The 21,829-nt window shown below is 43.4% G+C and overlaps 1 protein-coding gene across 1 annotated transcript in view; it reads right to left on the reverse strand.

Moving 5' to 3' along the window:
- The window catches only part of DYNLT3 (dynein light chain Tctex-type 3), a 118,781-nt gene extending 97,376 nt beyond the window's left edge, over positions 1 to 21,405 (reverse strand). Inside the window, exon 1 of the mRNA XM_085622909.1 lies at positions 20,549 to 21,405. Coding sequence (XP_085479035.1) covers positions 20,549 to 20,578 — 30 coding nt within the window. The 5' untranslated portion in view covers positions 20,579 to 21,405. The remainder of the gene's footprint in view (positions 1 to 20,548) is intronic.
- Between the last annotated feature and the right edge of the window lie 424 nt (positions 21,406 to 21,829).

Below are 21,829 nucleotides of genomic sequence, written 5' to 3' on the forward strand. Positions count from 1 at the left end.
ACAAACATGTGCATCCTTACCAAAGCTAAGTGTAGATTAGTAATTATGATCACACTAATAGTTGTTATATTAGCTAATATACTCCTTTTTGTTGGAATGAATGTTTCACCGAAAATAGAAATACTTAGATCTACAACTGCACCTACAACATTTGATGAGACAAAATTAAAGGCTTAATTGGTAGATTATTCAAATGAATAGTTTTCAATTAATGTTTATTCTAAATTAGTTCAGAAGTAAACTCAAGCTCTAGATGCTAAAGACTGCTACATCTGTACACATTTACCTTCTTCCTCAGCTGCAGATAAAGTGGCATCCCATCATATCCCATTATCACATGCAATCACATGTAGTATTTGCTTAGTTAATTTTATACACAGGAACATTTTGAATATTATTTTTCCAATTATTATATGATCCTTTCTAAATGGCATTTCTTTAGATCACACATGGCTCTAGACAATGCTGAGACATACAAACAGAACCTAACCTGTTTAATGAGACCATTAGAAAAGACATTCATCTTAACATTAGATGAAAGAAGAGCTCACATTTTCTTTATTAATAATAAAGAAGATTTTTTAAGGAATGATTGGAAGAAGGAAAAAGATGAATATAAAAAGAAAAACGTTTTCCCATATTTTAATTTAGATAGAAAACAAAACAGGAAATGTTGTGTTTTACAAAAGGAGAAACCATGTTAGAAAAATAAATATTGGGATTAGCAATTGTGAACACACCTTTGAAGTTTTGGGCGGACCTGCCCAAATTTTAACCGAGGAAGAGGCAGCTATTCCTACAGTTTATTTTGTGCATGGACAGGATGCCTGTTTCCATTTGTCAGCTGATGGGGCGGGCGTTTGTTATTTAGCTTTGCAGTTTCCTAAGATGTATTATGTAAGTAGCATATAGGCTTTAACAATGACACCACCCCATAGACACACACGTAGAACAAATGATGGGGCACAATTCATAGGAGATTTGTTGGGAGCAATAATACCACCTGCAGAAGTAGTCTTAAATGATGAGAACATTAGAAAGTTATCAACACTAGTAGATAAGATATTTTATTAGCAGGGAAAGGCCGAGTCTGCAAGATGCTGAAAACTGAGTACTGCTGCTCATATATACCCGACAAGAGTAGGAAGATAAAAGAATTTGTAAAGAACATTTCTTATCTGAAACCTTAATTGGAAACATTAGAAATCACCAGTGTATTACAGAGTTTAGGCAAATGAGTTTTGGCAATTGGTTAGCAACAGTAGGTGGAGGATGTTTTAGGGTCATATTGAGACCTGTACTAGTCATTGGTATTTGCTTGATATGCCTATACACTTTATACAAAGGATTCAGATGCTATTTAACTAAGGAAAATAATAAAGGAATAGAAAAATCAGAGAATAATTAGAAATGGAAGGGAGAAAGAACAAAGAGTATAAGAAAGTTATAGAAAATTGGAACCCTGAAAAATAAAATATCAACAGAAGATAATGGTGCACTCTGGAGATTAATTTGTGAAGAAATTGTGTTGTTCTTTTCAACCATCAGAGTGGGGAAACTGGTGTTGTGAATTGTATTTAATGCCAAAATACACTTAATAATGTGCACAAGCTTCATTTTAAATAAAGCATACACTAAATGCAAATTGTAGTAGGTAATCATACTTAAATCTTGTAGGCCTGCAAATAAATAAAAGCGCTGATTTAAGTTAGCTTAACTGTTGTGCCATGGTAAATTAAAAATAATTCATTAACACTGAAAGGCCAGTTTTTCGCAGTGAATAGTTGTTTGTGCAAGATGTTTTCCTTCTCTTTACTGCAGATGTTTCTACATCGAAAGCCTACTCCGAGATAGTGAATAGACCCTTGTTTTGTATTGGACAACCAATAGAAAGCCTACTATGCTCTGATGAGAAAACGGGGTGGGGGGTTGCTTATTCCTAGAGGTTTACTGATATTCTATTGGAGGAAGAAAAAGACAAAAGTAAATAATGTTTCAACTTAGAATTTGTGTGTTTATATAGGTGCGTGTTTCTAGACTAGGGATGATTCCTTTCCCGACACTCTGGCTGGAGACTTGCCGATTAGTTTCCAGACTTCTCTACACATGAGGTTATTTAGCCTAATTCTATATGTCTGCTGAATTATGACTCTGAACAATTTACAGTCTGAGATGCAAAGGTGTTATGCTTGTGCACAGATAGATTTCTCTCTCATCAGGACTCTTCATTGGGTTTCTGAACTAACACCTTTTCCTCTCATTGTGCCATCTTATTTAGAATAAAGAATTTCCTTTATTGAACATGCTTGTTGTATTATTACTATATTGACTGTGATTCTAATGAATATTGTACTATAATTTAGAATCAAATACTGATTGGTGGATTACATACAAGTTTAATACTGAAATCTAAAGATTAATGCTTAATAAATACATAGATGAAAGATTAAAAGATTTGAAAATAAAACCATGTAACTCACACTAATTCTCAGTATTGACTGCATTTAAAGTCTTTAATGTTTAATTGCAATGTAGATGTTTTCTCCTCATTTCTCTTTGTTGACAAAGGTCCCTATGACAAGTGGTGGAAAGGATTTAATGATTACAACCGGAGATTAAGATATAAAAAACCACGCACCCTTATCGTCAGCCAGGTTACTGGTCAATGCTCCAGTCTAAAATGGATATGATTCATTTATAATGCGGGCACAATGGATTCTGAGCCACAGTTCAATAAATGACCCAGATGCAGCAGGAGAGTGGCCCTGCACTTTTGGTGTTGCCTTATAATTGCCCGCTTATTAAATGTTTAACATTGTAAAGTGTCAACCTTGACAAGAGGTTAAGCCTGTCCCACCCTAGAAGATGGTGCATTGTGATAACAAAAACACTCCATTTTCGCACAGCACATGTGGATGGAGCATGATTACGAGGCCTCGTTCAACAACAGGTCAGAAATAGGGTTCCAATTCCAAAAACAGGGGAAAACACGCTATACCTATAGCACTGTAATTTACAGATTAAACACACTGACAGCCAATCATCATGCAGATATTAATTTGCTCCTAAGGGGAAGGTGAAGTACTAAACTAAATTATACAGCAGCCATATTCACAGATCGACGTAGGTAAGAAATTAAACATACACATACATTTGTTCAATGGCATCTGTTAGATGTCTATAGGACTTAGAAGTGATTTTAGGAGACAGTGCGATGCTGCCATCACTGAACTAGTGACATGGGCTGCGGTATACTGCTAAGGAGACTAAACTATGACACAGCACTGTGACAAAAACCAACTACAATGCACTGTCATAAAACCAGAACATCAGAGAAAAGGATTAATAAAATATAATAAATAACAAGGTGGATTCGGGTTAGAAAATGGACATATAACATCTTCTACCCAAATATAACAATCTTTTCACTAAACATTATCAACTCCCTTGGCTAAATAGTTTTCAAAAGTATCTAATATCTCCCTTAGGTAGGATAAATCAACTACAAACCTCCCTAAAATCATATTATATTTTGAAAATTATAGATATTTTCTGTGAAGAATATGAAAGGAAAATCATGTGAAACACTTTCCACCTCGGTGTATCTGAAGTCAAACTACCTAACATGTGAAGTCTGACAAATCAGGCACCCAGAAAAGATATACCTATACCTAGTGGTTAATGTAAGCAAGTGGTTGCAGTTGGAGGACACAAAGCTCGTTCTTGGGAAATGAAATTTAACTTATTTTTCAATATCAAGTTTTGACCTACAGCAAGTGATAGAAAAGTAATCCTGGGCGTACGACTACGCTACACTCGCGTAGTTTGCATAGTTTGCGCAACTAAGCGCTACGCGAATTGCACGTAGCATAGAGCAAAAACGCATAGCGTAGTGGGCATTTTTGCTTGCTCGCGGTCCTCTACGTCAAGTTGGCGACCGCGAGCGAGCAAAATGACATCCCGGCAAGACTTTTTCCTTGTTTCTGATCAGCAACATCAAGTTGCTGATCGCGAGCGTGGAAAATAAACCTCCCGGCGACATTCTCAACGCTGGGAGGGCAGGTTTCTCATTGCAAGTAGTCGCCTATGCTCTCCACCGCTCGCGATGAGAAACTACCAGTCCGCGTTGAGAAAACTGCCGCTCGAGTACAAATCTACTCGAGCGGCAGAAAACAACCGCTTGCACTTTGCAAGATGCCGTTTGCAATGATTGCACAGGGCGGACAAGCATTTGGGCACTGTGCAATCAGTGCGAACAGCATTTTCCCTACCGCACTACGCAGCTTGCGTAGCTACGTGTAGCTTGCGTAGTGCAAAGTGCACTTTGCGTAGCATAGCGCTACTTCGCAAACTACGCCCAGGGTTATGAAAAAGGCAGAAAAAGAAGAAAAGAGGAAGAAAATCTAGGAAAACAGTGACTCGATAGAGGTGGGCGAGCCAATAAATTTACAGTGAGATCCGAGCCAGAGCTGAGACGAAGGTCTGGCTTGGCTCTTAGAGCCCATGACGAGCAAAGCCCTGAAAATGTTTGTAAAGTAAACCATACAGCAAACAACACACAAAATATGACAAAGTCTTGTCAAAATTTATAAAAAAAATTATTTCTTTAACCTGTGGAAGCTTTGACATAATTGTGTAACATTATAGCACTGTACTGAGAAGTACTTACTCAAAGTGATAGTTTTTAAATATAAACTTAGAAGTATTCCTCCACCCACTTCCACCCTGGTGAGAGTGCCAATAGTGAACTAAGTGACAAGATGCTCTCATATCTGAAATTGAAAAAAAAGAAGAATCGATGAAATAAAATATTAGCTTAAGATCTCTGCTTGGTTAAGTAGGAAAGCAGCGATTAATGCAAGTTTGCTGGTTTCACTTTGTATAAATTGGCCACTAGATGGGTATTTATTTGTCTCTATTTTTAAACCTTAAATGTTAATGCTTTGTTTTGACCTCTTGTACATGAGGGTAAAGCGAGTAAGCCAGCCAGAATCTGCATGAAAACGTGGCTCGTTATGAGCTTGAGGTTCCAACAGGACTTCAAGATGAGCCAGAGTCAGGCTTCAGGATCGAGCTTTCCGTGGCCCACAATCTACCTCCTGGGGAAACACGTGCATGCCCGGCTACTGTGGTGTGTGCCCCCGGGCGCAGGAGTGACGCTGCACCTATCTGCACAAGACTCTTTCCCTGGATCACTGCTCCCTTGCGGTCCCCCAGCTCCAGTACATGCAATTGTCCTTGGGCCGGCACCCTGGCGCTAATGCAGTGGAGTTTTGCATTTGCTGCATGCTGTGCCCCCTGAGGTGTCTGGACTACACTCAGTGTGTCGACCTTGGCTGGCACGCCCCATCTGTAAAGATACCTAGACTATAAGGAGCACTTCCTCCAAACAAATACTTGGCTGCGGACCAATTTGCAATCTGGGGTCAATGCTCTCGCAAGCCAGCACTTTAGGCTCCTGCCCACAGTATCATCCTACTGAGTCAAACTGCTCATACTCCTGTGGGGCATTATGGGGGGGTCGGCCCCTCTACCAGGCTCTGAGTGACACTCCACTTTGCGGCAGCCATGGGTAAGGATAGACCTACATGACCACCAGCCTCTCAAACACGCATAGATCAATATGCCACAAGTTGTAGTAATACTGGAGACACCACCTCGGACAAAATTCCATTGCCTGAGGGCCAACTCGCCACCATCGTCCAAGCCATCCACACCTCCCAAGCCTTGGTAGAAACCAAAATAGGAGAGGTGCGCATTGATATGGCTCTCATACGGCAAGATCTACGCAATGCCACGGCAAGGATCTCGGCGGTCGAATCCCGCATACCCCAGTCGAAGATGACGGCACTACTCTGAAGGCACGAGTCTCCCGCTTATTATCACACACAACTGAGCTCCACCGTAGAGCAGAACCGCTCCCAATGAAACAATCTGCGCTTCATAGGCATTCCTGAGGGTGCAGAACCTGTGCAGGCGGGACCTTCATGGGAACTTGGAACAGGTCCTGGATGCCTGCAGACCTCTCTCATCATGGTTTGTCGTTGAGTGAGCCCACAGGGTCCTCACACCTTAATCACCAGTGGGAGCCCCTCACAGACCAATGATTGCTCGCATTCTCAAATTCAGAGGCAGGGATGCCATCTTGCATGAGGCACGCTCCCATTGAGACATCTCCTATCAAGGCAAAGAAGTGCTGATATACCCAAACTATACAAAATAAGTGCAATCACAGCATCGCTCCTATGCCGCAGTCAAGCAGAAGCTCCAGGCCCATAATCATCCCTATAGATTGCGGTTTCTGGCCTGACTCAGAGTAGTCTTCAACAAAAAAAGTTATTTCTTTGACACTCCGGAAGCGACATAGACATGGATTACAAAGAAACAGCTGCTCCATTCCGTGTCTACCTCTCCATCCTCCACTCTGCGACTGAGCGGGCAGGCCACGCCCAACATGAATTCCAAGCCACAGAAGCAACGCACTTTGTTCCCGCAGAAGATGCAACGTCAACTAGGCAGCCTCATCCTCACTTGTATTGGCCACACAGGACAGGGCCAAGTTCCCTGCACCTGCATCTCCAACTCCCGTGGTGCTGGACCCAAAGTCCAACCAAGATGACGCTTGTAAATGGCCCTACACCCCACCCGCCGCTCAGGCAGAGGACTAGGACCTCTCACCGAGCCCCACGCTCTAAAGGAGTAACCGCCTCAGTCATTGTTGGGACCTGGGTGATGTCTTTGGCACCCGCAAACTGTCTTTGAGCCCTGAACTATACTCTTGATCCTACAACATGGAGGGGTCCAACACTCCGTTTCCTAGTTCAAATTGTGTTCTATTTTGGTTTTCACTTCCAGAGCGACAGATGCTTCCAGGGACAAGGTATGGGGAGGGGGGTCGGCAGGAGGAATGTGTTATATTGTTAATATTTATTTTTTTGTTTTCAGCACACAACACAACACTCAGTAATGACTAATCCCAAAGCAGCCTATACCAGACTAGGAATACACTCCCACTTCTCATGCCAGCTACAGAGGCAACTGGCTATGTCCCACGTAAACTGGCTCACTCTCTCCCCCACCCACCACTATGGCCTCAGTATACCCTGATCTAGAACCTATCCAGATGCTTTTCTGGAACAGCAATGTGGTTTTAGATTGAGTGAAGAGCACTGCAGTTTTAAAATACTCTCACCGATTCCTCCCTGCCACCTCCTACTACGGAGACGCACCTGATGGGTAACCATTCCCCATTCCTGTTGTGTCAGGGTATGACAGAGTCTTCCTTATAAGGTTCACAAGTGGTTCTCATGGAGTGGCGATCCTCCTTCGTCGCTCCTTTCCGTAAACAATCACAAAGAAAACTTGAGATCCACAGGGAGTCTTCCTAGCCCTAACCGGGAGTGTGGGAGGACATGTACTTAATCTTATCTCTGCCTACGCACCCCCAGCGGCCCAACAGATCTTACTCCGTGATTTTTTTAATCTGTTACTGCCTCTCCCAGCAGGACTCACGGTGATTGGGAGTGACTTTAATGCGGTACTAGCTCCGCACTGTGATGTCTGCTTGTTGCTGTATGGGCGCCAAACGTGTCTCAGATTGGACCGCCGCATTTGGTTCATGTGACGTATGGAGGACATGGAACTCCCAACAACTCCAACACACCCATACCTCCGCTACTCACCATAATCATTCCTGCATAGATCTCGTATTTATGCCTGCCCCTGGCTGCCGGGCCGTCACTAATATCCAAATCCTCTCCATCGGCATTTCTGACCACTCTCCCCTCCTTCTCCATGTAGATGTAGACCATCGTCCCATATGGTGGCTTAATACCTGGTTTCTTCAAGATAAGACTTACAAACGAGCACTGGAGGAGGAACTTAAGACTTACTCACTGCTTACTTACGGCACAGTTCAGTCACTTGGCACATATGGACGGTCGGCAAGGCCACTATCAGGGGTTATGCCAATGGATACCTTAAAAAGAAGAGCCATGCCCAGAGTGAACACCTCTCCCGATTAGAGGCCCAAGACCATTGCCTAAAAAGAGCCACAACCACGAGCAGCCGGGATGACGTATTCTGGCAACTCAGACTGCTAGGGGAGGAAATCCTTCATTTTTCTCCTGACACTGCGAAACAAATGTAGAGAAGCTTAACAGCCAGGGTTTATGGATGGGGCGATAAAAACAGCAAACTCCTTTACTGGCTTGCTTCTCGTCCCCTAGTGAACCGGATAATACCGGAAGTAATAGATACACAGGGCCAAATTCAACGCACCCCTCCCAGTATCATGCAGACCTAATGCCGAGTACTATCAACATCTCTATATGGCAGCCTCACCTTTGGAACCTGAGCCAGACTTCCACCTTCTACAAGAGGTGCTTCTACCACAACTTTCCCACACCGAGACCCAGCTGTTCCACCAACCTATATTGACTGAAGAGACAGAAGTGGCAATTTCAGCTATGGCCTCAGGGAACATTCTGGGCCCTGACGGGCTCCCTACAGAGTATTTTTTGGCATGTAAAGTTATCTTGGTGCCCCGGCTCCATGCCCCATATGAGGAGGCGACAGGGAAGGGCGTCTTCCCCTCCGATATAGGTGTGGCCACAATCACAGTCTTCAGAAAAACAGAACCCCCATTATGCTCCTGTTCTGACATTCGCCCGATCTCACTCATCGATACCGAAGTAAAGATCTAAGCCCTGATATTGGTCACCCATGTTAAACCTGTGCTTAGCACCCTTATTCACCCTGACCAATGTGGTTTTATGCCCCGCTGTAGTACGAGGCACTGCCTTCGATGCCTTCACGTCACATTGGCCCACAGTCACATCCCGTTGCCCAGCCTTGCCTTACTACTTATAGATTTTGGAACGGCCTATGATACAGTGGATTGGCGATACTTGGAGAAGGCATTAATAAGGGCAGGTTTTGGTCTGCGTTTCCGCAGACTTGTCTACGTGCTCTATTCTAACCCTATGGCTCGTGTCTTAATGAACGGTGTCTTCACCGACATATTTCCCATCCGTAGAGGGACACGGCAAGGCTGCCCCCTATCCCCCCTCCTCTTTGCCCTAGCATTTGAGCCACTGTCCCGCCTAATTAGATGCAATGCCCAGATACGGGGATGGTATTTGAAGGGCATCCATGAAGACTGCATCGCACTCTATGAGGACAAGGTCCTGCTTTTCCTGACAGAACGTGAGACGACAGGTCCTTAGTGAATCCAATTTTCCAGCTACTTGGCGAGGCTTCGGGTTTATGAGTAAACCTTGTCAATTTATGCTTGGTACCTCTGCATGTCTCACATGACTGCGTGGCATGACAATCTGACATTGCGCTCCGGCACTTCAGTTTCCACTACCTGGGAATTTGGGTAGCGCTTCATCCAGAGCTCACTTGGTCCCTTAACCCATTGAAAAAGTGAACAAAGGAAGATCTCCGTAGATGGCAACCCTTACCACTGAACCCAAGGGGCAGGACAGCCCTATATAAAATGCTGATACTTCCACGATTTCTATACATATTCCAGAGCCTCACACTTCACTTACAACGCCATTGGTTTCAAACGCTAGATAAGTTTACCTCAGCATTCCTTTTGGGTAATTCCAGACCTTATCTGGCTCTCACCTGTTGTCAACATGCCCCGTATGACAATGGCCTGGGGATTACCAATTTTTTCTATTACTACCTGGAGACCCAACTCCTGGTGATCAATGACTGGTTCTCACGGGGGTGGACAGATCCCACACACCAACTAGAACTTACATCCCTAGGGTTCCCCCAAGTTCTGTTGATGCTATACGGCTCCCCGATCCCTAATACCATCCCAACTGTGACCCGAGCAGTCTTCTCTGCAAAGTGATCCGCGCTCCGCCAAAACTCACTGGGACACTAAACTTACACTCCAAAACACCCCTATGGCACGGCACCTGCTTTAGGGAGGTGGTCACACTGGAGGGCTTCAGGAAATGGAACTTATCAGCATAACACAATTGGGTGATATTTGGTCTGGGACTCATATACATACCTTTCAAGAGTTGCAGGATATGTATTCCACTAAGTCTACCCAATTTTATAAATATTTACAACTTAGGCATGCACTCATAACCCATGTCCCCAATAATACCTCAATCCCAGAGTTAAGCCCACTGAAATCTAAACTCCTGATAGGTGCATTTGGGAAGTGAGGTGCATCTCAGATCTAACGCTTTCTCATTAACAATGCATTAGACTCACTAGATCACCTTCGGATGCGCTGGGAGCAATGGCTGGGCCCCTTAGAGGATGATGATTGGTGTGATGCCTTTATGGCACGCTGAGTCATAACCATTTTGTCCAAATTGTGGTTAATGCAAACCTTCTACCTCCATTGTGCCTACCTTACGCCAGCCAGGCTGCACCAAGTAGGTTTACTTCCAAGCCCTGATTGCCCTGTGATGTGCGTAGGCCCAGCGGACTTTTGCCATATGGTATGGTCATGTACAGCTATACACAAATACTAGACAGACATAGTGACTGAACTCAGTGCTGTGTTGGGGTGGGATGTTCTGCACACTCCTTTGGTCCTCCTCTTAGTTTTGGAGGGCTACAGGGGTACCCGGGCAGACAGAGAGATCCTGGGCATAGCTACTGTGGTAGCATAACAGGATATAGTGACCAAGTGGAAAAGCCTCACACATCCTACTGTGTCACAGTGGAGCAAGGGACTAGACTGGTGCATGATGCAGAAGAAACCTGTATATGAGGCGAGAGGTTGTCCGGTCAAATATGAACGAATATGGGGTAAATGGCTGGGTCATGTGGGTTGATCGGAGTGGCACAATACCTTTAATGTTTCCTCACTACCATCTCTCAATAGTAAATCTCTTCAATTTATTACCACTAGTGCTTGCTTGTCATATACAAGGTATGAATCGCAATGTGCCTTATTGTGCTCCGAGTCATTACATTGCTGTTCAAAAACCTAATAAAGTTGGTTATGAAAAAAAAAAAGAAACAGGCATGCAAACTAAATTTCATTACAAGACCGGAGGCTACATTATGCATTCATCTTTTAATGCAGTCACAAGCAGCCGCACTACATCACAAAGTAAAACATTTCTAGAATGGAACAATCAGATAGAATAAAAGGCATGAGCACAAAACAGACTGCCTCTTTTAAATGTGGCTCTCAACCAGATAAGTTCCTTTATATTACCTTGACTTACTGTGATACTCTGTGTTATCTTAAATTTTGGTTTTACTACCCTTACACCGACTTGAAAGGGCTCCCTTACCCCTCCGTCTACCCTCCCATATTCCCGGTCTTGATTTCTTCCCTGCCTTGATTTCCAATTTTTGGTAATCATTCGGCACCCCGCCCACCCTCCCCTCCTCCTCACTGGAGTTTCTGGGTCGTTACCTTCCCCTCCTTCGGGCGGGCGTGCGCGCTTCAATGTAATTTTTAATTTATTTCCTTGTTTAATGCCCTCCCGGGGCGCGCGGAGGTCGCACTTCCTTGCCCCCATTACTTTCATCAAACGTACTGCCCTTCATTTGGGTCACGCTGCCACTTACTTGGGCCTTTCGCGTCCCCTCAATCGCCCTGCCTGTTACCGACTCTCTTTCGACGAGTGTACCTTGGCAACGGGAGCACCAAGTCCTACAGTTGCCAAGGCCCTTTCCTCTGTACCTCCCGGCAGCAGCTGATCTCGAGCACCTTCTGTCAGTTGCTCGTCTTTAATCAGCTGCTGCCGGTCACTCGTTATAGCAATTTTTTCTGGGGTTCAACCCAGGCATTGCCCCTCATATTTTTAGAGACATAAAAAATAAAAAAGAGGGGGAGATTATTAATCATTTATTTATATTGTTTGGCATAAAAAAAAAATAAAAAGGGGGCATTTATCAGCCTGTTCCTTCTACATACTAGAACACTCCTTTCTGAGCCTAAAATGTCAGATTTAGATTCCGATGACGCAGTGGCAAGCTCCCCCAATTTTAATGATGGCTCTTTTAAAAAATTCATTCAAAGAGAAATGAGGTCCTGTATGTTGGATACTCTTAAGGAGGTTATGTCCGCTAAAAGACCCCTTCCTTCTGAACAGGACGACTCTAACCAAGGCTCTAATACCAATCATAATGATATGCCTATTAATAAGGGGAAATAGCAAAAAAATCTAAGAACATTGAGCCTAACCCCCTGAGCACTATGGGAGGTCCTAGCACCTCAATTAATTTGGGAGGTCTTAGCCCCTCAAACCTTATGGGAGGTCCTCGCACCTCGAATACATCGGGTGTCCATAGCGGCACAAACTATTCAGGTGTCCCTTGTGACACAACGAATATGGGTGTCCATAGCGGCACACGCGATGGAAGTGCTCATATCAATACTGACATTGATATGGAGGATGAGGATAGGTCCCCTAATCTTTGTGATGAATTCGTCCTCGACTTAGACGATGAGGACCAGGGAGTGCCTGCGACAGGGTGCAAGGTTTTCCGCAATAACCCTTTTTTTCAATGGGAGCCTCTGTTGTCGGTCAGAACACAGGCTCCCGTTGAAGTCAATGCAAGTCGACTGAACGATGTTCGGAAGCATCATAATCGGTTGGTAAGACTCGCCCAACCCGATGGACCAGATTCCGAAACCGGTCAGAGGAGTTTCAGACTGACATTGAGATCGGGCCCTAGGGGGGAATCTACGTAATGAGAATTCTCATTGCGCAGATTCCATCCTGAGTGCGGAGACTCTCCCATGACTGCGGGGCCTCCACCACAAGTGCAGAGGCCCTTTGTGAATCAGGATCTACACATTCAACATTTGTCTTCCTCCATCCTCACGAGAAATCACTCTTGAGGTCATGCAGACCATTGCACTCAGACAAAATTAAAGTGTGTCAGTTAAATATATCAGTTTGTTGTGAGGCCTCAGAAACTGGAAAAAGATGTTGAAGGTACATACCTCAATTCATACATAGTTGCAGTGTAGTTTACACCTGGTACTATTCATTTGCTTTTTTGCATTTACAGGGTCGTTTTTTAATGGAGGCATATTCCTTCCATTTCACAAACTACTGGGCTGTTTCATCTGCACACTGGGTTCAAGAGGTTTGTGCAGCAAATGTCTCTGTCAACTCCAGGGTCCAAAAGTAGCAATGCAAGCCAGATTTATGAGCCTCTGCCAAAGAGCTTTATTGAGAGGCTGCCTCTGCAGTGGATTACTAATTCTCAGGCTTCTTTACGCTACTCAGCTCTGAAGCTAAGAAGTGAGCTGTGACGTGGGATCCTCTTTTCTTGCTTATTGGGGCTCCAAAAACGTAATCTCTCACTGCAAATATAGGGCCTGCATTTCTCAGTTCCTGACATGGCCACACACAAACTCAGCGAAGAAAGCCAGAGTTTTGTTGCACTTAGGTACGAGATTCCAGTGGGAATTTCGTGTCACATGCAAAGGAAGCCCAACAGGTGAAGCGCTAACACAGAGCTGCCGAAATTTAATTGAGCAGGGTGGATCTTTTGTATTGGATCGCACCTTAATGCAAGCACGCCACCAAAAAGGAAGGGGGTGGTTTACGGACCGTGAAGCTTCTTAGGGGACTTCATAGTGAACATGGCTATGACTTGGCTTGCCTGGATCAAGCAAATTTGTATGATGAAATGATTGCTTAACGATGCAGAACATGTAGCAACGATGAAGGTGATGCCAAGAGAATGCTAGCTAGAACATATGGGGAACAGTCATAATGTCACTTATGGCCACCCACCTCCAAAATTGATAAACAATGTGACAAAATATTATTAGATTACAATAACTTTCTCCAATACCTACCTTAACCCAGACAAAATAATTCTACTACCTCATTCTAACCTTCACAGATATAAAAAAAGAAATTGACCAATAAGTGTGGTGTATGTAGACTTCTGTTAGCAATTCTATTTTTATTTATGAAATAATGCAAAAGACGCAACTTTTTATGAAGAATCTGTTTTTATGTACTTCAGAAACCAGTAGTGAAAACTAGGGGTGGACATAACTGGCGTAGTTCTCTCTAGCGTTATTACTCATAATTACAGCTAAATTACTCATAATTATGCATAATTACATGAGATGTTCATGCACTGTAAGAATGCCAGTTTTATCTGTGTGCATGACTATTTACACAAATATTGTTTTAAATTGCACTTACTAAATTTATTTCATATTTAAATCTTTTATAGCGCTGCTCATAACAGCGACGGGTGTCAAAGCCCTTTACATCACACACAAAGACACAATAAATCATACAAGTGCGTACATCAATATATACGAAATATGACAAAAGGCAGTGAGATTTATAAGGTCCATGAGTCACATATCGTCCATACTTTTTGACATTTTATTTAAGAGTGCATGGTTTAGAGAAACGTAAAGTCACAATTTAAAAAGTAACACAGTGATTGGATATTTTTGTACTACCAAGAGTTTATACCACCCAAACAAACCCTTCTTTGCAAACTCTGAATACCATCAGATTGAGAAAAAAACAATAAAGACCTAAACCCAAGACTTGCAGTTGGCATGCAGTTCCTTGATGCCAGTTCATATCCCAGTGTGCTATATTAGGATTGCAACTTATGAACTGGAAGTAACAAAAGTATCTCCTTGCCAAAATCAGTAATTCACACTCCAAAATTCATAAAATACAAACCTATGATCTGCATGTTGCACATTGTGATTTGCAGAAGGCACATTAACCCTCTATGCTGCTTTATAACTCAGAACTGTGACTGGACAAAACAGAGAACTCTCCTGGAACTGCATTAACAACCAGCGTTATCTTACTGTTATTATAATCCCCTAAAATGTTCTGGGCAAACAAATATTACAATGCTTTAGATATGCGGGTACTATCAGGTACTTAGGAGCACCACTTTTTTAATTTGGAAAATATAGCACTGGCACTTCTCAGGACTGTTCAAATTCTTTTAATGGTAGAGTACTTTTATTTCTCATTAGCAAACCAGTACTTTGGAGCTAGGAGTACCTGCACTTCTATATTTCAATTTGAAGCACTATGCAGCAGGGGTATTAACCTCGTGGGATATATTAAATGCAGCCTCCTTGTGAACAATAAAGCAAGTTCGAACAGATTTACTGTCACAGCTGCCCTTGCTACCAATTTTTTGCAGCTGGCGTTTACAAATAAATGTATATGTCAACTGTCAGACTCTGCTCATCATTACTCCTCCATTTGTGACTCCACCTGCTTTTCTCTGCCATTCCTTGACTCCCCTATTTATGGGTTCATGGGGTAGATTTATTCCAATTCCAGCACTGCGCATGAATGATGCTATCAGAAATCTGCAGGAGCATAAAGCTAGCACAATGTGTCCTGAGGAGGTATGTGTGGTTTCCTTACACTGAAATGTGTTTGCCAGAGATCCTATGTACCTTTATAGTTATAGAATGGAAGTACCACGGCCCGTCACAACATTTTCATGAGTTTTCCATCCATCTTAAGCCAATAATTTGGGTCTGTTATGTTAAAGTGTGGCCTGCTCCAGCTATAGCTGTGGACACTGTTTTTAGTAATGTTGCTTTCTTACTCCTTGGGAGATGGCCTCATAATGAGCAAGATGGAACCACTGCAGAGGTGCACGCTCCTACAATGTTGAGCAGACTAGACGCTGAACATTTAATTCTTCCAGAAGTACAAAGAAATATAACATTTCTACCCAAACCCAGGGCAAGAAGTCCCTCCAAGAGCAGAAAACGAGGAAGAAGTGGAGAACCGGACTTTATTTTTCTAGCTACTAAATACAGCTGCAAAAATCGCATTGAGGATTTCGCTGCAGCAGCAGCCAACTCTCATTCAACGTTTCTTTTCTCGCGTTACAATGAAGCTTCCCACTCGGTCCCCTACACGCCACGGTCGGAATGGGAAGAGAAAGCATCCCTGGCAATTCCACTCGACCGGCCCTGGGGGAGGGGGTGGGGAGGCACGGAGAAGCTCTAGTTGCGAGCACCGCTGTTGCTTTTATTTTGTTACAGGGGGCCAATATTGCAGCACTGATGCAAAACCAGACCCAATGACAAAACCGCCCCCCACGGGCGTAAAACCAGCCCCCATCACTCCACCCTACCGGGGAAACGCCTGGTGTCTGCTACTGACCCGACTCCCACCCCACACACAGGCCTGTGAATACATCTACCACCTGTCCAGAGCAGGTGGTAAACATTTGGCAAAAACTCATTGGCAAGGCAAATTCCATTTGGTTTTACAAGCAGTAAAATTGGCCCCACCGATTTCACCATGGGCCCAGTACTATCCAACTGATAATCAGGGCTTATGTGGAGTACATAAGAACAACTGAACTCTTTCTCCATTAGACGCACCATTAACAATATGTGAGCCAACTTGTTTTCCCCAAAGTTTGACTTTACACTATTGAAGATTTTTAGCTTGGTAAACGACGTTTTATAATCCGACTCAGACTCCTTACATGGAAGTCATGGCAGCCTTTTCCAAGATCCCTAATATGTAAATACTATCTGTGTCAGAACCCTGTTCAGAGAGCCATGGGGCAAGGAGGAACTACTAGGCTCAACTGTGGTGGCTGAGGCCTTTTACTCTTGATGACCCAGGGCCTGACTCACTATGGGCTCTAAGCAACTGAACTAAGAACCTTTTCTGCGCTTGACTCTCAAAGGCAGTGCAGGCCAAAAAGTCCAAGGCTTTTCAGGGAGGAGGGAGGTGCAAGGAGAATACCGTCTCAAGAGACAAAAATATGTCTAATGCCCCAAATAAATGACTGTTAGGTAAAAGTTGTACATATAAAACACATTGAAATATGGCACACCACAAATAATATACACTACATACTTCTTATGGCAGGTACACTAGCGTTACCTGGATAAGATCTCACGTTCCATCTCCCCTATATTAATCGTGGTTATTCCCATCTATGTGAGGCAACAGCCAGGCTAAGCCCTGCTAGTGAGTTCCAGTATTAAAAATACCACAATAGCTTTTTGGACAGTCAAACTGTCACTGTGCAGAAGGGCTTCAGTCAGAGTAAGTTCCCCCAGAGGCCCAGCGGCCTGGTATTCAGTCTTATCCGCTGCAGAGGCAGTTCAGAGAGTCCGGGTGCACTGCATCTGTGGACCATCAATGAGTAGAAGGCTAGATGCTGTAGTCGAGGCTGTAGATGTCCATGGTGTGCCTATGGTAAGTTTTCCTATGTGCGGGGACATGTCTTTAGTACTCTTGGTTCAAATGGTTGAACCAATGCTCTTCTCCATTGAGATGCAGCCCGCAACTTCTTCGTGACTGTATGCTGCTCCAATGACAATGGGACTTTCTTCTTGTCACGGTCACCCTCCTGGCATACGGGAATTGCCCAAAGTGACACACTGGGCAACAGCCTCCTCAAGTGAAAACGCTCACAGGACAAAGGCCCTCTTTTCAGCACAGCAGTGCACCATCCTTAATCTTCACCCGGGCACCCCACCTGACACATGGGGGTTATCATGAGAGTGTTGCACTGCGTTGTAATACCACATATGGTTTTACAAAATAACGCTTTTACTATACAATTCAATGGTAACATCTGAGATATATATATATATATATATATATATATATATATATAGCATTTTTAGAGGGCAACCCCCCAAATTCCCCAGCATGATTGTTTTTCCCTTTACCTCCCTTCAATCCTAAAATCACTGATACTCCCTTTACCACCCCTTAATCCCCAAAATCACCCTCGCTCTCTTTATTTCTACCCATCGCTAGACACTAAAATCACCCTTACCTCCTTTTAACTCTACCTGTCCCTAAACTCTAAAATCACCCTTGCCTCCCTTTACCTATTCCTGCCCCCAAAACCCTAAAATAACCCTTACCTCTATTTACTGCTACCACCTCTAAACCTTAAAATCACCCTTAACTCCCTTTATCTCTACCCACTCCTTGGCCCTAAAATCACCCTTACCTCTCTGTACCTCTACTCACCTCTAATCACTATAACCATCCTTACATCTCTTTACCTCTACAGACCCCTACACCCATAAATAACCCTTACCTTTATTTACCTTTACCTGCGCCTAGAACAGAGGTGTTCAATCTGTGGGGCACGACTCCCAGGCGGGCCGTGGATTCCTGGGAAGGGGGTCACGCATTCCCCGCTTCACTTGTCACTGCAATCCAAATTGTGTGCTTTCCTTTGGGTAAAAGACAGCCGCCCTGGGAGGCCAATTTAGATTGTTATCAGCTGCTTGCCTGAATGAAATGCAAATGTGCCTATCAGTTAATCTGCAAGTGTAAAGATGCTTGGGTGTGGTTCTGGCTGGAATTGATCAAATCAATCCAAGCTCTGTAATGACAAAGATTTAGTTTTTTGAGTGGTAGTGCAAAGAGTTAACAACTGGGCTGGGAAGTGCTTGCTTATAATTCTAACTGCATTTACACAGTCATTAGTACCCCTAAAGAGGTACTGAAGGGAGAGTTATGTAAAAAAAAAATTTGCATTACATATACTTTGGTATTACTACAATCTACATTTTGGAAGCACCATTTTATCGTAAAACTATTTGCACGTTTTGCAGCATGCTATCCTACACTGTGTGTAATGCAAGTATAAAATAATTACTTACATATTCACAGTGCTGTGATCTCGTAGCACTAAAAATACACATCACTATTCTCCACTGCACCAATCAAGATTTAATTCTGTGGCTCTCTGGTTACACACAGACCTCTGCAGTGAATTAACTAATAGAGGCTTGCATTGCCAGAGCATCACTTTTTTTGATGCTTCGGTGGCGCAAGTATCTCAACCATGCCTATGAGGCGGTGCAAAGTCACCTGCTTGACTTTGCATGGCCTCATCCATATGGAGTAAGACATAGTAGTGCAAGTCACTGCATTGCCTTACTTAACCTGGGGCAGCTCCAAAAACAGATGCTTTCCCAGAGAAGGCATAGCGAGGAGAAATGTTTTAATTTCTCCTCGTTTTTTCCTCCTTCCATGAGTGCAGCATTCTGCAGCTCACATAGAAAGAAGAAAACTCCTCTCAGGATTGTTTTTGTGAAGGAAGGTGCCTCTTCCTGTACAAAAACTATCCTGCCTATGTTGGTGCAATGTGTGCGCCAACACAAGGGAAAAGAACAGGAATGCACCGTATTTCATAAATACGGTGCATTCCTGGTCTTTCACATTGGCATTTGGGCAGTGCTGCAAGAAGACTTGTGGCGCTGCTCTATGCCAATTCCTCATAAATGAGGCCCTTTGTTTTCAGCTACAACTTTGACTACACCCAAACGCTCACTGACCTTTGGTTTGCTAAAACACCATAATTATTTCCCCATCGTAAAAATTATTTGTTGTGGGAATGGGGGTGTTTAGTGTTTTCGATGATGACGAGTACCAGGATCTAGAAATTTGACAGACAGGGGTTCTTACGCCTAAAAAAGTTTGAAGACCTCGGTCCTAGACCCTAAAATCATCCCTCATCCCTGTAAAGCTACCCCATCCCTTAACCCTAAAAAATGTATGGTAAATGTAACATACCCAGACATGAGTTAAGCATACAGCAGCAGAACTCTACACAAATGGGCCAGTAAGCCCCAAGCCAGTGACACAGGTAAAAAGGCTTTTTCACTCTACTGATCATTATTACTTAAAACAAATTATGCTGCAAAACTGCTAACATGCTACTCAACTCCAGCTGAAAGCAGAAACCTTCCCCCGCATGAGGGTAGCACTTTGGGTCCCTCCTGGTCTAAGCAAGACTGCAATCTGTGAGACAGCCCAAGGTCATGGCGCACATGCACTATTCGTGTTCACCACTGACCACAAATAGGCACCAGGGATCCAGATATCACAGCAGCTGGAGCACTCAAGGAAGGGGTACACATCCATTACCATGCGGAGGACTTTTATATCCCAACAATCTGTAAGGTTTTATGGAAGTAAGCTAAAAGCTTATTGTAAAGCCTTCTCCACTGTGCTTAACAGAAACAACTTTGCAAACCGGTTAATTGGGGCAATTATCACGGCTACGTCCCATGTGAACGTTGTTACATAAAAACGTACTCTGTTCCCCTCCAATACATAAAACTTTTTTTAAAAATGGGGAATGTTACAGATGAGCAAACAGAAAACGTGATTGGCACCCCTCCATTTCTAAAGATATGCTGAAATGTTAATTATGGGGCAGTCAGCGTTTCCTCTCTCGCCTTCGAGGTACAATGCAGGTACACTGTGGGTAGGCCCAGGAAAAACTACATGTGATATATGGGACAGGCAGTGCTCCGTATTTCTCATGTATACACTTCTGGGCAGTCAGTATTTCTTCCCTTCCCTCTGTGAATCCCTGTAAGCTCTGAGGCAGGTCTTCCCTGGGAAACGCTGCATGCAATAGGTTAGATTGGATACACTGACTCTCTCTTTCAGTCTGTCTTCCTGTAATACCCGTGTCGGATCTTTCAGGCAGGTTGCCCCCGTTGTCTCCTAGGTTGCACTGCACGTAAACCCAGCCAGCACATCTATCAGTCCCTCAGTTCAGCAGTACCTACCTCTTCATGTGGTGCTGAATTTTCATCCATGACTTGTACTCTGTCCGGGCTTCGTGTTCCTTCTATAGGACAGTCGTCTCCTCTGCACTGTGAGCCTTTTGCTGAGTCTCTGGCTGACAGCTCACTCTCTGTGTTGTCCTGATGTGCGTGGGGCACACCCAATGGAAAAGAGGCAGACAGAACTCATCATAGAAACAGGCGAAGGACTCGATGCATTTTAGTTTTATAACTTCATTAAACACAAATGACAGATAGAAAAAAATGCTAGTTAGGATTACAGCAGGAATCGGTGGCAGTCATCTTTGGCTGAAGCTGTCATAAATGTAAACTTTCACAAAGCTATCGCAGTAAATGACCTATTGGAAAGACGAACGCGATGTCGAACATTTGCATATTTAAAATCACTTGAAATGTAAAACTGTTCTCCTTTTCACAAGCATGCAAAACGAAGACGTATTTTACCAAAATTATCAGGGATGTCAGACTATAATACAATAAACATTATTCTACACTTTCATTTTGAAAGAATGCTGGCCACAGCCAAAAACGTTCGTCTATGTACGCTATACCAATTCTGAAAGCTCCTCAGGGCCATCCATATGGTTGAAGCGTTCTGCCAAATGACGGTGACATAACACCAAATAATCGTGACTCCAAATTGTTCGGAAATTAGTAAACAACTACAAACCCAAATTCCTAGCAGAATATAATTTTGATTACATATCAAACATTTAAAATAGTAGGCATATGGACCGGTTATATTTCCGTGACGCTCTGTAAACAATTGAGACAAAGGAGAGGTGGGGAGTGGAGGGGATTAAATACAATAACTCGCTCCCAATCTCGCTCTTTCGCTCTCTTTCACTCGCCCCTCCCTGCCCAGGGATAGCCCAGCGACATAGACGAGGGACGAGAGCATAAGTGCCCTGTAGCAGAAATGCATACAATGCAAGAGCCATTTTTAAACAAACGCAAAGAGCGTTCATAGTCGTACGGTACATGCACGGATTAACGAAAGAGTAACTTATTTGCACTGGATATACTTCATATCGGGATATATTTCATGAGTTTTATTCCCAAATTTTTCTAATGGATATGCACGGCTGTTTTCTAATTAGTTCCTACTACACAGAACGAATAATGCATTTCTTTTTTAGTTTGAAATGCTTTATTAACAATGTTACAAGAAACAAGTTGTTGGCATCAATAACATCTGATACAGGAACAAACTATTGTGCCTCTAGGAATGCAGGTGACAGCACACCCAGGGAATACTTTTTC

This window comes from Triturus cristatus, chromosome 8 (assembly GCF_964204655.1).
Source record: "Triturus cristatus chromosome 8, aTriCri1.1, whole genome shotgun sequence".
Taxonomy (NCBI): Eukaryota; Metazoa; Chordata; class Amphibia; order Caudata; family Salamandridae; genus Triturus; species Triturus cristatus.